Source organism: Squalius cephalus (genome assembly GCF_949319135.1).
Source record: "Squalius cephalus genome assembly, chromosome: 24".
NCBI classification, from domain to species: Eukaryota; Metazoa; Chordata; class Actinopteri; order Cypriniformes; family Leuciscidae; genus Squalius; species Squalius cephalus.
Window position 1 is genome coordinate 10,344,284 of NC_137145.1, and position 18,704 is coordinate 10,362,987.

The following is an 18,704-nucleotide window of genomic DNA, read 5'->3' on the forward strand; positions in this document are numbered from 1 at the left end:
ATGACAGAATTTCCATTTTTGGGTGAACTATCCCTTTAAGAAGTGAGTACCCCAATCAAAATTGTGAGATATTAAGATGTGGCTACATTTGTGTAGCATTTCCCTGCATGTTTATCAATGAAAAAAGTCTCTATGTTTTAAATGTGCTTCTAATAGCTGTTATATTACGATCATTTGCCAGAATGACTCTATTAAAGACAGTTATGCACATGGACAGAGAATCTGAATGCAAGAGAGGATTTTGGCATGAGCACTCACAGACAATCTGTCTATGAAGATGACACAGATGCCGAGTGCCAAATGAGGGCCCATGGAAACTGGCACATGATGAAAGCAGAAGCCATTTCTTTTTATATCAATGCAGAATAGAGTGACGATAATGGGATCCTCAGCAGAATAACTGTCTTGATTAGGCATTCACAAAGGCACATGTAGCGTTGGTTTATAGTGCCATTTCAGTTATGTAAGGATGTAACTTCACAGACTACAGTGGAAGGATGGTGGAACGGAGAATCGAAAGCAATATGCGAGTTGCTTTGACGTACGGTGTTGTGAAAAGAGAAATTCCCTTCTGGAATTCCCCGAGTGCGTAAATGCTCGAGGCGATGTGATTGTTCTTCTGTGGTTAATTGTGATTAATAAAATAAAATAAAGTAAAATAAAATAAAATAAAATAAAAAACGCGGCCTCGACCGTACAGAAAACAAGTGGGCTACAGAGGGCATTTATATTTAAATATAAATAAAATGAATATAATGTTATAGTCTACTGCTTTATTAAAGTTCTAAAACGATTAATTAACATTGAGAAATTTACGTTTCAGACAAATATACGTATATTTTTGTCCAACAAAAATAGTTTCTAAAAGAAACTAAAACATAAAGTTTGGCAAAAACACACACACTAAAAGCCGCTTTGAAACAACGTAAAAGTGGAGCGTCGCCAATGAGATTTCCCATCCCCGCTCTGCTCTCTCTTCGCATTACTCGCAAACACAAGGGTAATATGTATATAATAAATAGCAGCACTATTTGAATGCCATAAATTGTATAATATTTAAGGCCTACTATATCAACTATTTAAGTTATCTGTGCCTTTTTTATCTTATTATATATTGAGCAGCAACTCACTCTCAACTTATTCACCTGAGTTTGTATGTTTGTAAGTAATTAACAAATACCAAAAGTCGATAATGTACAGCAAAAATGTTGTAACTAACCCCTCATAAAAGTAATGAATCTGAAATGTTACCCTCACCCACCCTCTACATGGGTGAACGTAATGACTAGTCTAGTCTTTCCACTCTGCTTTAGTGGACGGAGTAGAACCATATACCAGAGTAGTAGTACTGTAGTACAGTAACGGTTATAGTAACAGAACAGTACGTATTGCCAAAGACTACAGAAATATCATTAAAAGAGACTTTGGTATTGCTAACAGCGTGTCTGCGTGCCAAGAGCAAACAAAATAACAGAACCAATCAGAAGCGCGAATGCACAGCACGTGATCGAACATTGGGCTTCCACTAGAGTGGCTTGATTCGCGTCTAGAGCATTCTTCTTTTGTCGCTGCTGTACTTGTAGCTGCTTGCCGTTTGCTTCAATAACAACACCCGCCGCTGTACCAGCGTGGCTTACCTCTAAGGTCAGCCTGGATTGTCTTGAAATTTCTTCTGACAACGTAACTATTAAGGTAATAAACGTCGATATGTTCTGTAGGTATCGTCTGTTTTTCGAGAATGTGACGTTTTCAGGGGATTTTTAATGAGAAATAGATACGCCGCTAGATAACGGGTCAATGCTGGTGTTTCGTCTAGAGGTAACGTTGAACGTTATCGTTATATTCCAACGCAGAATGTCTTGAAAACTGTATTTAAAGTATTTTGTCATATAGTGTTGTGTTAATAAGGGTTTTTGTCTACAGGTATATCAAAATATGTGTGTTTAAGTAGTGGAAATCCTCAAGCTTTGGTTAACTTCTGCTCACTTTAAACTAAAATGATAATGATGCTCTTTGTCACCATATAAAGTTACATTATACATTAAACTGGTATGAAATCCCTCTGAAATATGTTGATAGCTTTTTGTTGATTATGTAAATGTCAATTCTACACGTTAAGGTTTGGTTTGATTTGGTCCATTTGTCTTCTGGTTTTCAGCTAACGTTACATTTACAACGTTCACGTGCATATCAACAAATAGGCTATTCACAAAATGTTATAGTCAATTTTGTGCAATTTGAACAAATTACCTAAAGTAAATTGTCCCACAAGGCTGTGTCTCATAACATAGTATGCTGGCAACATTTGTGGCCATTATTGACATGTGCAGCACTTTTGAGCTGACTAGGCAGCACATTAGGTTTTGAGACACAGCCACAGAGTCTTGTTCTTAGGTTATGCAGTTTAAACACTTTCACAATCAGATGAAGTTCAACATGATCCCACGCTTGACACAGCTTTGAACTGTTCTGTTTCATCTGTCTGTGGTATCAACAAAGAACTAGAAAGAAATATTTGATCTAAGGAAACAGTGTTCAAGAAGATATCTTTAGGGTCTTTTTAGCTTAGTTGAAAAAAATGATACATTTGTTTATATAGGCTTCCCAAAGTAAGAGAACATACCAGAGAACTGTAAACCCTTGGGAAAAGTAATTAAATCCTAAAAGTCAAAGAAATGTCTATAGTAAATGTAATTATTAGTTTCTAGTTATGCCATGTTAATCCTCTAAAATATTAAATTGGAAAAATATTACTGTAATATAGACTAAAACTTGCTTTTAAGTCATTGTGAGCTAATCTTTTTTTTTTTTGTCTATTTTCAATGAAACAAAAAGGATTTTTAATAATCTTTATCCAATAATCACAGAGGACTGGAAAGTGTAGGCTATATATAAATATTTTTGTGTGTTGAATTGTTTACAGTATGATTATGAAATAGTTTTATGCGATAGCAGGCTGTGATGGACAGACAGAGTCATGATTATCTACAGATTGTAACCAAATTTGTCCACTCAACAGACTGTGACATTCTGGAAGGAGGCTTTATGTAAAGCTTGAGCAAAGGGAATTTAGTTGTGTGTAAACACTGAACACTAAAGTCCTTTGGCTTCACAGGAATCCAAGTGGCTCCCATGAAAGAGACAGTTGTAAAACTGTCCATTATAAATTACAGAAGCACAGCAACTTCCAACGCCTGCTGTGTTGTGAATGTTTGCTTATCTGTCTTGTTAATATGATTGCGTCTCTGTGTGTTTCTTTTACCTTATCTTGATATTGCGTTAAGTTTATATGGGACAAAACAATTCTCTTGCTCATCTGTTGGCCTGTTCCTGAGACCTGAATGTGAGCAGCAAATTTTACGATTAAGGGACCTGGGTAGTAGCGATTGTCCACAGTATATTTTATGCATCAATCTCAAAAGGCACTAAAGTGAGATTAAACTTATTGAATAGCCTAACTGTTATTGTTCTGTTTTCTTTGCAGAGGCATCATGGAGGAAGAGGAGCACTTTGTGAACATAGACCTGAACGATGACAACATCTGCAGCATCTGTAAACTAGAAACGGACACAGGAACGCTTTCCTTCTGCCATGTGTGCTTTGAACTGAGCATTGAGGGTAAGAATAGTTTTTGGTATAAGCATTTTAATGTCCTCAACTTGCCAGTTCTGGGTCAGATTATGCTAATTATAAATGAGTAAAACTTCTTTCTTTATCCGCCCATGCATATCCCACTCATTCATGTATTAGCGAGCCTTTTGTTCCGCCGCTTCGTGTGCTGCTCAAAAAAGTGAACTGGAGCGTTTGAAGTGCCACTTTGGCATCTAATTAACGCTCTGCTTATTAAGGGTTGACTAGTGTTTCCTGAGGGGCCTCATTGGAGTGGCACTTTTGTTCTCTGCAGCTGTCATGTTTTGCTCTGAACCTCCCCCCCACCACCAAAAAAATGTGTGTTTCAAATAGTATTACATCGTCATGGCAGGATGTAGGCATCTTGGGTATAAAGAATTTTCTCTGGAACTGCATGCCTTTGTTTGGAGTTTTCTGTTGTTAGTTTCTGTAATGTGATTCTCAGGTTTCAGTTATGAAGTTATGAAGGAATTGCTAAACAGGAAGTTTTTAATTATAGATGAGGATTCTGAGGTTTGGGAGCATGATTAGACATTAATTAGAAGCTAAAGTGTCATTTTGTTTTGAGACGCTCAATATATCGATACCATATCTGGTTTTGTCTGTATTTTTGTCTGTATAGGTCAGGATTGGATGTTTATTTGTGCAATTTAATTGTTTTAAATTTATGTTGCACTTACACTCCCTTAAAGTAAATAATAATAATAAAAAAATGTTAAATATAGTCTTTAGAAAACTCAAAATGAATGTCAATTTTCCATACTCTGTGTAATAATGTTGTGATGAATTAAATTTTAGCTTTGTGGCTTTTTTTATGTGGTGTCAGTTAGAGCTGCACAATTCTGGATAAAGAATACTTTTTTTTTTTTTTTACAAACAGATCACGATTCGGAACAGACAACTTAACAAAATAACATGTAATTGACTAGAGGTTCTGACAAAATGTTAATTGCTGCAGTCTTTCAAATGTTTAATTAATCTAAATGAATTATTTTAATAAATGGTTTGAATGAATGATTCAATGACTCACTTATAAATACTTGTTTCATTACTGGATGAATTAGCAAGCGAATTTTGAACGAATCTCTTGAATCAATGATTCAATAACAAATTATATTTTTAACAGACACTTGTCGCCACCTGGTAGCGTAAAGATGTAGCTTAATGATGCAAGCGTTATTTCAAGCGCCAAGTTACTTTCAAAAGATGATTTTGATCTCTACCGTAGAGTGTTTATATCCAAACTATAAACTTTTATCCCAGTAGTTCTGTGATGACATTGCGATTACCAATTAATCATGCAGCACTAGCGTCAGTTTCAGTTAATTACATGATTATCAGGTTTCACAGTTGGGAGTTGGGAGTTGGGACTAAATCTCTAAACAGGAATTTGTAGGAAAGGATTCCCAGGTTTGTACCTAAGAGGACATGGTGATGGCAAAAATAGGAGATGGGAGAAAAATTGTTTCAGTATTGCATTTGCTCCCAAAAAAGTATTACAAATGCTCATGAATCCTTTGATTTTAACCAACACGGTGTAAAGATTCATCGTACAATTAAGACCGTTTTTTTTTTTTTATTATAATGGGATTTTTCATGAGAGCGCAGAATTCAGTGAGCTTGCGCTTTAGAGATTGACAACCTTTCGTTCTCTTCTGTTTATATGCGCGATTGAATAAAAAACTGTGATGATTGCTGACCAACAGACGAGACAAAATGAGACACATTTTTTAAAAGTTCTTAAATCAGCAGTTTTTGCTCTGGTACTGAAATAGTTAATGAGAACTGCGGAATTTTACTGGTATTGAACATTCTGGTACCTTGAAAACCCTAGTTAAAATATGATAATTATTGGTTATCAACTGTTACATTAAAATGATAGTTGTATAGGTATCGGCCAGAATTTTCTCTATGCATCTCTAGTGTATCTCTAGTTTTGCTTTTATTGTGGCTTTATTTTCTAGCATTGATTCAGTGTGTCACGTCCTGCCAGTAAAGGCCTGTACGTTCATTCTGTGGTTGTGTTGGGTCAATGGCCATTCTAGGTCAGGTTGTCAAAGCATGACTAGTGGATTCTATTACATACCTGGGAACTATGCATAATGACCCTTGCATTTGTAATGTCAGGTGTTTGTCTTCTGGAAGCCTTGTTGTATTGTGTAACACAGTGTGGTGTACTAACAATGTCTCCTGAGAATGTCACTTGAAAAATAAACATCATCATCAGTCTTTTTTGTACCTCCCTTCCTCTATTTATTCTGTTTATTTTTGTATTCTTCTACCTTGAAATTTCAACTGCAATGCATTTTCAATCCAGACCATCTCAAAAATTAGGGATCATTCAGACAGGCTGTCATTTTTGCAAACGCTTTTCTGTGATTTATCTGCTTATCTGTGACATGCATAATCCCAGTTTATGAAGCGTCTGGATTTGAGCTGGAGAAGAAATCATCTGTGACTCCATCGAAGGGCTGGGTCCACTCACAGCCCCGAGCTCACGAATTAGACACACTGAATATTCATGCCTGCGATAGAAGGTTACCGCTCTTGAATATTTAACAGAAGAGTGCATGAGTGATCTGGCCGGGCAGCACACAATCGCCCAGGCATGATGGTGAGCTGCAGGCAGCGGTATGTCATGAGTGATACACCACAGAATGGCAGAGTGTTGCACAACAGCACTCGTGGACCCATGAGAGGGCCTCATGACACTGACAGGCCTGACAATACTCGCTCACAGGTTATTCCTTTTCTGATTGGCTGTTTACCACTGAGTTGCATTCTCTTCCCACTAACAATACACTCTAACATTCCCGGCGTGGGTAAACAAGCACAAGCTGACTGTGCATGTTTAGACCTGAATGCTCATTTGCCCACACCTGCTCGCACACCTGCATACCCTCAATAAAACATTCTGGCTTCCGATGTAACCAGACTTGTTCGTTCTTCACCCCCGCATTTTTTCCCCCTACGTATTCATTTCTCCTCCTCTATTTATTCTTTAGACAGCCCAACGACAAATTTGGGTAATTTTTTTTTGGTTCAAATGTTTTGTGTTTGTAGCAGAAGAGGTACTTTCAGTGGCTATTTTTATATCGCCACTTTTACATATGTCGCACATGCTGTGCAGTTCTGCTTTTCTGTTTCCTCAGAGCAGGTTCTCCAAGCACAGAGAGAAAGAAATGACGACATTAACAGTTATATTATAACCGTTATATCTGTGCTAGGGATGCACCGATTTGAACATTTTTGCCAGTACCGATAATTCTTTATATTTGAAAGCTGATAACCGATATGTTGGCCGATAAATCTAAATCCAAATTTTATGTAATTTTTAAGAGCCTGATTAGAAAAACAAAAGTCTCACCTTTAAAAGCCATGTCCTAAGCACTTCTACATTAAACAAACATATGCAGTACAGTAGCCTAGTTTGAACCAGTTCAAGTTTTAAAAATAAAAACTTGGCCAACTTTCTTGTGTGTATATGCATGTATATTAGGGCTGTCAAACGATTAATCACGATTAATCGCATCCAAAATAAAAGTTTGTGTTTACATAATTTATGTCTGTGTACGGAGTATAATTATTTTCTATATATAAATACACACACATGCATATATATTTAAGAAAATGTGTTATTTATATATAAAATATTTATATATACTATAAATATATACACAGTATATACGTGCAAATATTTCTTAAATATATACATGCATGTGTGTGTATTTATATATAGAAAATAATTATACACCGTACACACACATGTATTATGTAAAAACAAACTTTTATTTTGGATGCGATTAATCGCGATTAATCGTTTGACAGCCCTAATGTGTATATATATATATATATATATATATATGTATGTGTGTGTGTGTGTGTGTATATATATATATATATATATTAGTAGTAGACCGCTTTGTTAGCGGTCTAATTAACTCACAAGACACGCATCCATGAGATTAATCAGATATTTATAAACATAATATTACAACTTATATCTGCACAAAATGACACGAATGCACAAGTGAACTTGAGCTAAGTTACATGCTAGTCAGAATGTGTAACTCCTGTTGTGGATGCACTCTTCCCGTAACAACGCACTGAAACATGGCAACTAAACCCAAAGAATTCACAGCGTTTTATTTCTATAGTTTTTTCATTATGATGTTCTGTATATGACAATCCCAATCAAAGTCATTAATGTCGTGCATTGCTGTTTGAGCTGCAATCTCTGAAGCTAAAGATGATTGCTGGTGTTGTGCAAAATTTTAACTCCTCGCCAAGTTATTTCCCCCTCGTTGATGCCGTTACCTGGTTGCCTAATCCTAACCCCATCCCAATCCCCACACCTAATCCTAAACCTACCTATACTGGGGACTCAGGGGGGGTAATAATCTAGCGGGGGTTAGAATTCGGCACAACACCAAAACCAAACTTAACTGTGCTAGTCATGAAGGTGTAACTCTGTTGTGGATGCCCTTATCCTGTAAAACGCAATAAAACACGGGCTAACATAGAATTCACAACATTCTTTTACCGTAGTGTTCTCATAATTTTATGTAACCTCTTAGCTGAAGGCAATAATCCATTATTTATCGGCTTCAATGTATCAGACAAATTTTCTTATCGAGCCAATAACATTAAAAATGAACCTATATTGGCCGACACCGATATGGTGACCGATATATCTTGCATCATTAATCTGTGCATTCATGTTGAGAACACGCACACAGGAAGTCCTTTGCTGTTAAACATGTCCTCCAGCACACAAAGAAGCTGAAAGATTTCAGAGTGGTTAGTTTTTAGCTGAAATGCTTGTTGCAAGAAATGCACACCACATAAGGAAAGACTGGCGGAGATTGCAGATCAGAATGTACATTTTGGCTGGATGTACGAGGGTCTTGTATTGTTCGAAAATGGATTCCTGTAGAGCTGCATCTTTTCTTATGTAAGAAATAACTGCGGCAGCCAGATTTTAATAGCACTTTGATTCATGCTGTCTAGAGCTGATGGAATAGCTTGGGAAATGTTTCATGGAAGTTTTGACTTTTTAACATCAGTTGCTTGCCTTGTATTACAGTGACAGTGTATGCCGTTTATTGCATGATATGAAGTGTTCCTTGTGTATTTTGCTTTAGTTCTAGACTTAGACTGTTTTATTACATAATTAACAAAAGCTGGTGCGATGATATGATTATTTTCGAAAGCTCACCAAGGCTGCATTTATTTGATGCAATAAAAACAGTAATATAGTAAAATATTCGAAAATGTAATTTATTTGTGATGGCAAAGCTGAATTTTCAGCATCATTACTCCAGCCTTCAGTGTCACATGATCCTTCAGAAATCATACTAATATGCTGATTTGGTGCTCAAGAAACGTTTCTTAACAATGTTGAAAATAGTTTAATATTTTTGTTGAAACTGATAATTTGTTCAGGATTTTTTGATGAATAGAATGGTCAAAAGAACAGCATTTAATTGAAATATATATATTTTTTATTATTATAAATGACTTTACTGTTATTTTTGATAAATTTAACGCTTTCTTGTTGAATTAAAGTATTAATTTCTGTATTCTGTAATTTTAGCTTGTATGTTTCAGAGACGGAGAATTGGCTCTGACAGATGCAAGCCTGGCAATAGAAATATTATAGAATACGATTTCTAATGCTGCTTCCTTATGCAAAAGTCGTTGCCATGATGCTAGTGTGTTCTGGGTGGTTGCTAGGGGTCAAAGGAGCCTAAGATCCCAACCAAAGTCCCTTTACGGCAAGTAATTTCACTCAGCGTCGGCAGCCATCTTTGAAACGCCTCTCGGGAGCTATTTCAGTCATGCATGTACAGCTCATATCTCTTTGAATGGGGAAACATAAAATTCTCCAAAGCTGTTCACCAAGCGTACGAATAAATTCCATATTTGAAATCGCCAGTGATATCTGACAACAACTGTCTCATAAATTTAGTTTCCAAACGCTCAATCATGCCAAAAAAACATCATTTTTTTAGGCTTGACCAGCCAATGCGCAGAACACTGACTGTTTCTATAGGAAGCTTCTAACGGCAGCTGTGATGCAATTACTTTATCAATTGGCGCGGTTAGCTCTTTTATTTAGAAGGCGAGACTTATTCCACCATATCGCGCATTGCACTTTCTCCCATTCATAGTCATATGAGTGCACCGTCAAGTCTTTGTCCCATCTCTCTGATATTCTTGTCCTTAGATCAGGCTCTGGTCCCACTGTTAATGAGAGTCTATGGGACTCTCTATGGGATATTTTCCCCCTCACCAAGTCTATTGTCGGATTGTGTAGAGAAGTAGTAAGTTAACATACCTCTCCTCACCAAACTGCAAGATTTAAGGTATCATGTTCGTCTTTGTTTTTTCAAGGCCATTCTATTTAATGGTTTTATTCTCATCACACTGTAGTGTCGGACTCTGCCCGCTCTTCTTTTCTACTGGCCCTGAAAGACCTTGATGGCTGGCTGGTTTCTTGCTCTGCCGAGCACACTCACTCAGGACTAACGGTTTCCCCGCAGCAGACACAGGCCGTCTCTCTCATCCTTTTACGTAAGAGCAGTGGAATTTGAGCTTGTGTACATCAGCCCAGTGAATGGCTGGAAAACTGATACTTGGAGCACCACACAAAAACAATGCTGAAACTCAATGTGTGTCGCTTGTTTGCTTGTACTTGTGTGCTCGAGATGTTTCTAGTTTTTCCTGTGCTCATTTATGTATATTGACTACCCTAACTGATCGATGTAAGATAGTACACTAGTTTGACCTCTTGACACTAAAGTTACATGCAGTCTGCATGGTGGATGAGAGCTGATTTGCTGACTGCGCTTTTCTTGCTCGGCAAGCTTTCCATTTGAGTAATGCTTCTCCATGCTCCATAGTAATCGGAGGCTTTCAGCAATATTTCTGCCCTTTGAAATGGAGGCATTAGGGAAAACACATCCTCATAGGTAATGTAGGATGACAGTATTACCTTCATAAATTGCCTCACAGCAGGTTTTTTCCAGCATATGCTCATGGGAAATGTTTTACACTGTTCTTGTTTTCAATGTTTGTATGCTGCGTGGTCTACTTTCCTAAAATAATTGATCAATGCTCAGTTCACTATTATACTCAATTTTTGTGTTCTATATCTTTTATGCAAGCAAACGCTATACATTGTAATGCCTTTTTTTTTGTTTTAATCTTTATTGCATGAACAGGCCTTTATGTAGGGCTACTCTATAACTGTTGCCTTTGGCTTGCTCAGTTGGGGATATTTTGAGGATATTTAATTTTAATTTTATCAATCAATAAATTCCACTAGAAGCAAACCTTGTTGTATTATTTTAATTTAATACTGTGAAGCTGCTTTGATACAATCTGTATTGTGAAAAGCACTATACAAATATACTTGACTTGACAATAGTAATATATTTCTGTCACAATTTCTTCAAGTTAAACCAAACATTTATTTTGATGGCTTGTCATAAAGACCTTTTGAGTTTCTATGTCTTTATGATATGACAATAGTTTTACAAATGAAATGGTGTAGTGACTCTCAGAGCAGCTCTGGAGATAAAGTTCATGTGTTCATGTCCTCATATAGTGAGACAGCAGATGCTGTACACACCACAAGCGTTACTAGACTTTTTGCGCTTTTAATATTTACAGTAATGTAATTTGATTAATTGTACAGCCCTACTTTTAATTTTTTCATCCAAACAGCATCCCTGCCTTTATGGTTCTACTCGTGCCTTGAAGAGCTTTTTAATCCTAATCCAAGGGATATATTTTACTCTGGTCTGTAGTGGGTGATTGCTTCTGTAGGAACAGGATATATGATATATGAACAGCTATATTTATTCTGTTGTGGGTGACGTGACGCCTCCATGTCAATCACTGCAGCTGTTGTCCGTGCTCCAGTTTTGACCATGAGGTGCTGTTTTGGGCATGGCGGTTTCACTATTACCCCACGTGCCCATTCCCTGCACGCGCACACACACACACACACACACACACACACACACACACACACACACACACACACACACACACACACACACACACAGACACAGACACAGACACAGACACACACACACACACACACACACTGAAGTGTGTCAAGGATCCAGTGTCCTTTCTTCATAAAGCAGAAGCAGCCCACATGATTGTGAATTAACCTGCATGAGACAGGAAGAACAGGCTGATTCAGTAGCTGAATCATTTTATTTGAAGAATTGAAACATTTCTCAATATATGAGCGCCAGATTGAGAACACATTTGTAATATTTTGCAGTGCACAATCATTATCATTGAAAATACTGAACAAGAACAGTTATAACTGTACATTGGATTGGGGAGTACATAGTGTATTTGAAGGTTGTTTATGATTTAATTGAATGCTCTGATTATCTAAAGTGAGGAATATATGAGTGAAATGGTGATTTAATGGAACAATGAAAAGTCAAATGACATAGTTTGCACTTGATAAGATTACCGTTTCCATGACAGCGACCCCCACCTTCACCCTTGGTAAATCGGCTAATCTCGTTGGTGCTGTTTCTAAGTAGTAACACGGATTACAAGGCCTCCTTTCTTTTCTTGTCTCAATCTCCGTTCTTGTCGTTCTTACCGAGAGACTCTTGCTTCTTGTTGTGGTTGTTGTTGAGGCCAGAGTATTACACAAGCACCATTGAGTATTTCATCACCAAAGGGTTTGATTCAGAACACTTCTTCTCTGTCTGCTTTCAGACATCAGCTAGATATGGAAATCAGTTATTTGCAAGTTGACACAGATTTTGTGTTTTGACTAGATGCCTTTTTCAGAGGTTCTTGCTGAGGCGAGCAGCACATTTAGTTTTTCCCAGCAAGTTTTTATGAATGTATATATACTGTCATGGAGTTACATTTTTAAGTTTTTTTTTTTTTAATATTCAAATATGCATTTGTTGTTTATAGAAAATAATGATAATATTAGAATATTAATATTAGAATATTTATTATTGTGTGTGATGCACACATACATACACGCACACACATATACTACAGTAGTCAATATTTGAAGTGGATCAAAACCTTTCATCAAAGTTATACATGAATTTTGAACAATACCCATTCTTGTCTTAGGACAACTTTGATGAACTTTTTTGATCCACTTCAAATGTTGACTACTGCGTATGTGTGTATATATTATATTATATTATATTATATTACACACACACACACACACACATATATAATCCTCTTGTTGAGCCTTGAATAAGTCAGTGATGTTGATAGAAGAAATTAAATCAAAGTTGCATTTAAAATCTTATGTATTACATACTTTTTCAGGGTCTTGTTTGCTAGGCTCATGATTCCCACAATAATGATTTTTGGGTTGCACTGGCTTATGGTGAAAGGTAAAACACTCAGAACTCCTTGTGCTCATGTTTTCTGTCAGAGCCTGTCGTGTGTGTGTGTTCTAACCTTCAGTACCTCTATTTATAATCGCACTCTACAGTGTTCTTTCCTGTTATTCAGACTTCGCTGTGAAGTGCAGGAAATTGGTTTATTGTAAGACGGTGAATTCATTTGGCTTTTGCCTCCTCTCAGCTGTGAGCTGCTCTGCTTAAGAAAAGCACAGTGAGTCAAGCTAAAGCAAGACACCCAAAGTCTTGAGTTTAGTGGTACATTGTGCGCAGACATTACTGGAACCGTGTATGTGGTGAGGGCTCCTCAGCTCACAGTTACCTTGAAGCAAATGAAACCGCCGGTTATGACTAATCCACTGTTTAATGCTGCCAATTCATTTCGGTTTATTCTTAAAGGGATAGTTCAGCCAAAAATGAAAATCCGGTCATCATTTACTTACCCTCATGCCGTTCAAAACTTGTATGACTTTCTTGGGAACACAAAAGATGATATTTTAAAGATGGTTTCTACTGTTTTTGTCCACACAGTAAAAGTCAGTGGACTCCAAAACTACACTTGACCTCACTGAGACCTTTTTTCTAAAACAATTTGAAATTGTGCCGGACTGGATGAAGTCAGTGAGGTGAATTAAAAAAACCAGATCCATGTAAAGTGGATCAAATGATTCACTGAAAAGATCTGACTCATCAGAATCATTTTGTTCATGTATAAGATGTCGCTGCTGCTCTCATGAAGTAGAGCTAGGGCAGATTATTAGGTTTTCAGTGGAAAAAGTTAAAATTTTCATTGATTTTGACCCTTGTATTCTTTTTTTATGACACCAAAATTTTAAGACACCATTGGCATTCACAAATCTTGAATCCATTTTTGAAAACCACACCAAAAAAATACTAACCTATAACTAATGTTCAAACTTTATTAAAGACCAGTAAACAGTCAGTTATAAAATAAGAACAAATAAACAAATTGCAAGCAATAGCACAAATAAATACTAGAACAATTCTACAAATGAGATAAATGGTGCTTTAAGTTTTTTGGGGCCTGGCCATTGGGCTTTCGTCATGTTCCACAAAAGAAAGAAAGTTATATGGAAAATATAAGAGAGAGTAGCCTAAATAATGGCAGAATTTTCAGCTTTTCTTTTTAAAAGCAAATGAGTGTGTGTCTGTCTTTGTGCATCCCACAAGAGTCTCTGCTGACATGATTACAACTCAAAACATGTTTGAACAAAACTAAGCTCTGACACAAATGGCACATCCTAACACAAAACCGACACATAAAGGCACCCAGCAGCACTCGTTCTGTGCCTCTGTGTTTTATTTGTTCTTGGCCTACTTTAAGTTTTAGGCAGAAGTGTGTTTCTACTCTGCTTATCAAGGACCCAAAACAGGAAGTGATGTTTTCAGCTGCTGATTTGCTCAGAAATGTATAGATGCATCTGTTTCAAGCTTGTGAGTTTTACAATGTTTGAAGGGTGTTAAGATGTGTACCTCTTTTAATCTAGCAAAATGGGCACAGTTGTTGTCATGTGACTTTATATTTAGAGAGGCCCATCATATACACCTGATAAGCATTTTAATATGATATGTTTAGCCCATGACAAGCAGTGAATTGCAATATCTAAGTGTGTCCTCCTTTGTGTTTTATACTAGGTATATCCAGCGCCACCCTGCTGCATTCCAAGTCTCTACGTGGGCATAGGGACTGCTTCGAAAAGTACCATCTCATCGCCAACCAGAAGCTCTCCCGTGCCAAGGCCTCTCACAGCACATACGAGGGCGTGAAACGGGCTCTAAGCCAGCGGATCAACCGCATTATACAGTACACCCAGAACAGAGACTCCTTAACCGCAGAGACACCTGGGCGCTGGGGGGCCAAACAGATTCTGTGTCACTCCCAGCAGGGCGGTAGGAAGCTCGTGCCCCAGTCGGATGCTCAAGTTCCCCGCTATGCACCGCGATGGGCGGACGAGGCGTCAATGGCGGTTTCGGAGTATGGGAAATCCATGCTGAACTGCCACTCTGCAGAGGAGCTCGGCCTCGACCTGCTGCAGGGCCCACGCCAGGGATTATGGGCCGGAGAACAGCAGAACCGAGAGCAGAGAGACACAGCCAGACAGAGGAGACACAAAGGACACAGTCAAGAAGAACGTGAGTATTTGTGATATACGCTATCGTTCAAACGTTCGGGATAAGTACCTTTTTTTTTTTCTTTTTTTTTTAAAGAAATTAATGGTTTTATTTAGCAAGGATGTTAAATTTATCAAAAATAACATTAAAGATGTTGCAGAACATTTCTATTTCAAATAAATGCTGTTTTTTTTTTTACTTTATCATGGTTGCAACAAAAATATTAAGAAGCACAATTGTTTTTAACATTTATATGAAAATGCCTCTTGTGCACCATATCATATTAGAATGATTTCTGAATGATCATGTGACACTGAAGACTGGAGTAATGATGCTGAAAATGTAGCTTTGCCATCACAGGAATAAATTACATTTGAAAATATATTCAAATAAAAAAATTACTTTAAACTGTAATAACATTTCACAATATTACTGTTTTTACTGTATTTTTGATCAAATAATAGTGCATTTGCTATGGTTTTGTTGGCATTACAAAATCAAGCAACATAGTGAATGGTTTTGAGCTCACTTAAATTCTCTCGGTAACGTCTTTGACAAAGTGAAGGAGAGAAATCGATATCCTCACCATTAGGCTTTTATCTGACGCTTTGTATCTCTGCATCTTTCCCGTCAATACAGTCCACAAAACACCAGACCTTAAGTCTAGGCCTTGATTTCTCTCTCCGTTCTTCAATGTTTGTCTCCTTTTTATCTCACCCAAAGAAATGGCTTCAGTTAAAAACAGATATGTCATCAGGGTCACAGCACATGCTTTTCAGAGCCGCACATCTGATTTGAATTCTTCTCAAGGACTGTTATGAGGTCATCTGCCTTCAGCTGTGAAAGGAGATGTTTGTCAGTTTTCATTTTTTTTGGAAAACATAGCTAGAGAATGATTTTCATACCCACTTTAATGTTTGTCTTTCTGTTTCAGTGGTGACGATGAGTGTGGAGGAGCTTCACCAGCTGAACGAGCAGCTGCTGTTACAGATACAAAGTGAGTTTGATCTTCAAACCCAAAGCTTACCCAAAATAAGAAAAAAATACCCAGTTTTCATTTTTGAGGTGAACTACTCCATTTAACCTAAACGCATAATGTATGGAAGAGTGACTTGATATTAGTAATAAAAAATGTAAAAAAAAAAGTTTTTATGTGATATACCATATTTCCTTTGCAAAATATGGTATGTACAACAAAAAATAATGTGGTAGATATTTATTCATCTTGTCAAGGCACTGAACCTGCCAACAGTTTATCTAGTGCCAACACTTACTTACTTGCCTATTTATTTGTTTGTTTATTGACTTTTACTTGTCATTATTTACTTTCACATTTCATTATTTTTTTTTACATGATTTAATTTTACATTTCATTGTCATTTCTTTTCTTTTTTTAAAATGTTCTTATAAAAAGATTAAATGTTACTTTTAACATTTTTCTTTACAAAGATAATTTGCAATAATAGAAGTAAATTCTGCATTTTTTACAATCATACAAGGTGCTCCATAAATTCATAAACACTTTTTCTGGAAAATTATGGCATACATTACTGATTGGTGTGTTATTTTCAGTGTCCAGGAAATATGCTTCCCATGAAGAAGCATATTAAAACACCACAAACATAAACAACATTAAAAACTTAAAGAAAATCATGCAAACTATAAAAATTGTAAGAGACAGTTCTGCACTTTGGCCTGCTGGCTATCCTTATTATTGAGCCCTGCTTATGCACATTTCAAGTTTATGATGTAGGTTACCATTATTCTTGAACTAATACACACTGTGTGTTTGTCCCTCAGATGTGTTTGAGGAGCTCTCTGTAGCTGTGCAGGAGAAGGACTCTCTTTCATCAGAGCTTCATGTACGGCACATAGCCATTGAGCAGCTCTTCAAAAACTGTGCCAAGCTGCCGTGGCTCCAGATCGGGCGAGCCGGGGTCAAAGCTAGCAACAACCCAGTGGAATGAGAACTTTTTTGGGGACAACTAAGTCCCCCAAAGACCAAAAAGAAAACGCAGCTCCAAGCAGACTCTTGCGGAAGCTCAAAGCTCAAACGGACCGGAAACGCACACACTGTGCTAATGAGTTCAGTGTCACCTCGCTGAATCTTCAGCTGGACTTTAAAAAGCGAAAGTGTTTTGCAGGCCTGTTCAAAGTGTTTCTATGCAGAATGAGGTGTTTTTAAAACCTTACAAAGACTCTTTTTTTTTTTTTCATTCATATGTTGCTTTTTCCTCCTCATATCACTGTTTACTCTCTACACTTGATCATGGGTGGTTAATAGACTTGGATCAGTCTGACAATGTTCCTCCTGCACATTCGGGCTTGCTGATTGGTTGTGGTGTTGCTGTGGTAACTGTTGCTTAGTTAACAGTTTTTCCCTCCCTCTGCTCATTGCAGTGGAACTTGTTAATGACTATGGTTGTTCCGTTACTCTTTATTTCTCCTGTTGTGCTGAGATACGACACAAACGCTTTAGAGGAAGTTTACATTTATTTTATTGCACTCTTAAAGCTGTTCTTCAAATTGACATTTCATAGGTGCATCACAACATTTCACGGGTTATGATTTAGAGAATAGCAGTTTGGACATGAACGTTTCAGATGGAATGGTTAGTTCACACATGTTAAGCACAGGCCTAACTTTGATTTAGGCTTAATTTAGTGCTGGGATTAATATTGGAACGATAGGAATGCTTAACCAAAGCCTTTGTTACCTCAAGGTAACTATTTCAGTATTTATTTTATGACAATTATTTGCTTGCTACAAATATTCAAAACCAAATTTGACTTTTTTTTTTAAAGTGGTTTTCCTTTCTGTAGCGTTTAGAGGTTGTTTTCTTGTGGTATTATAGTATAGTTTCTTACATTTAGAGTCTGTGCATAAAGTGAAAGTACAGTCAGGGCAAAGCTGCCTTGATTTTAGATCAGACTGTGTCACCATCTGGTGGCCATTCAGAGAATCCTGTCCACTTGCTGCCCTGAAGTGTGTGCATGGTTCTGTGTTTATTATTATTGTTCTATGAAGTCTATTATCTCTAGAATCTTAAAAAAAAAAAAAAATGTAAATCTCAACATTGTTTTAAAGAATCAGCTAGGTATTTTGAATTATCCGTTCTCTTTATAAGAGATGCACATTCGACTGACCCCTCTGGGGTTTCTAAGAATATTTTATTTTCTACGAGTGAGTTATCTATCATTCTGGTTATGCTCTGAAAGGTAAAGTCAGCAAACTATAGCTGTGAGTTATTATGGATGAGTTGTGGAAAAGAAGCAATATGTGTCTGAAGTGTCAGGTTTGGTTTCTTTGTGCAGTTTAAAAGCTTTCTTTTATGATTCACTCTGTGATTTGTCACAGGAGGTCGGAGTAAATGAAATGAAATGAAATGAAGCACACTGTCCAAATGTTTGTGTGCTGTGGAGATACTGAATGAACTATGTGACTGAGATTCATGTTTGTTTCGAGTGTGTTGCGTATGTATGCCATATGTTAAACTTATGTTGGTGTTAATGATGTCTTGTTCTT

The 18,704-nt window shown here is 37.0% G+C and overlaps 1 protein-coding gene across 1 annotated transcript; it reads left to right on the plus strand.

The window, feature by feature from the left end:
• The first annotated feature begins 1,551 nt into the window (after positions 1-1,551).
• cUnh21orf91 (chromosome Un C21orf91 homolog) lies at positions 1,552-17,178 on the plus strand. Its single transcript, XM_079860499.1, has 5 exons — positions 1,552-1,692; positions 3,485-3,618; positions 14,703-15,200; positions 16,114-16,176; positions 16,980-17,178. Exons 2-5 carry the CDS (start codon positions 3,492-3,494, stop codon positions 17,144-17,146), a joined length of 855 nt encoding a protein of 284 aa, XP_079716625.1. The 5' UTR covers positions 1,552-1,692; positions 3,485-3,491; the 3' UTR covers positions 17,147-17,178.
• Positions 17,179-18,704: the final 1,526 nt, after the last annotated feature.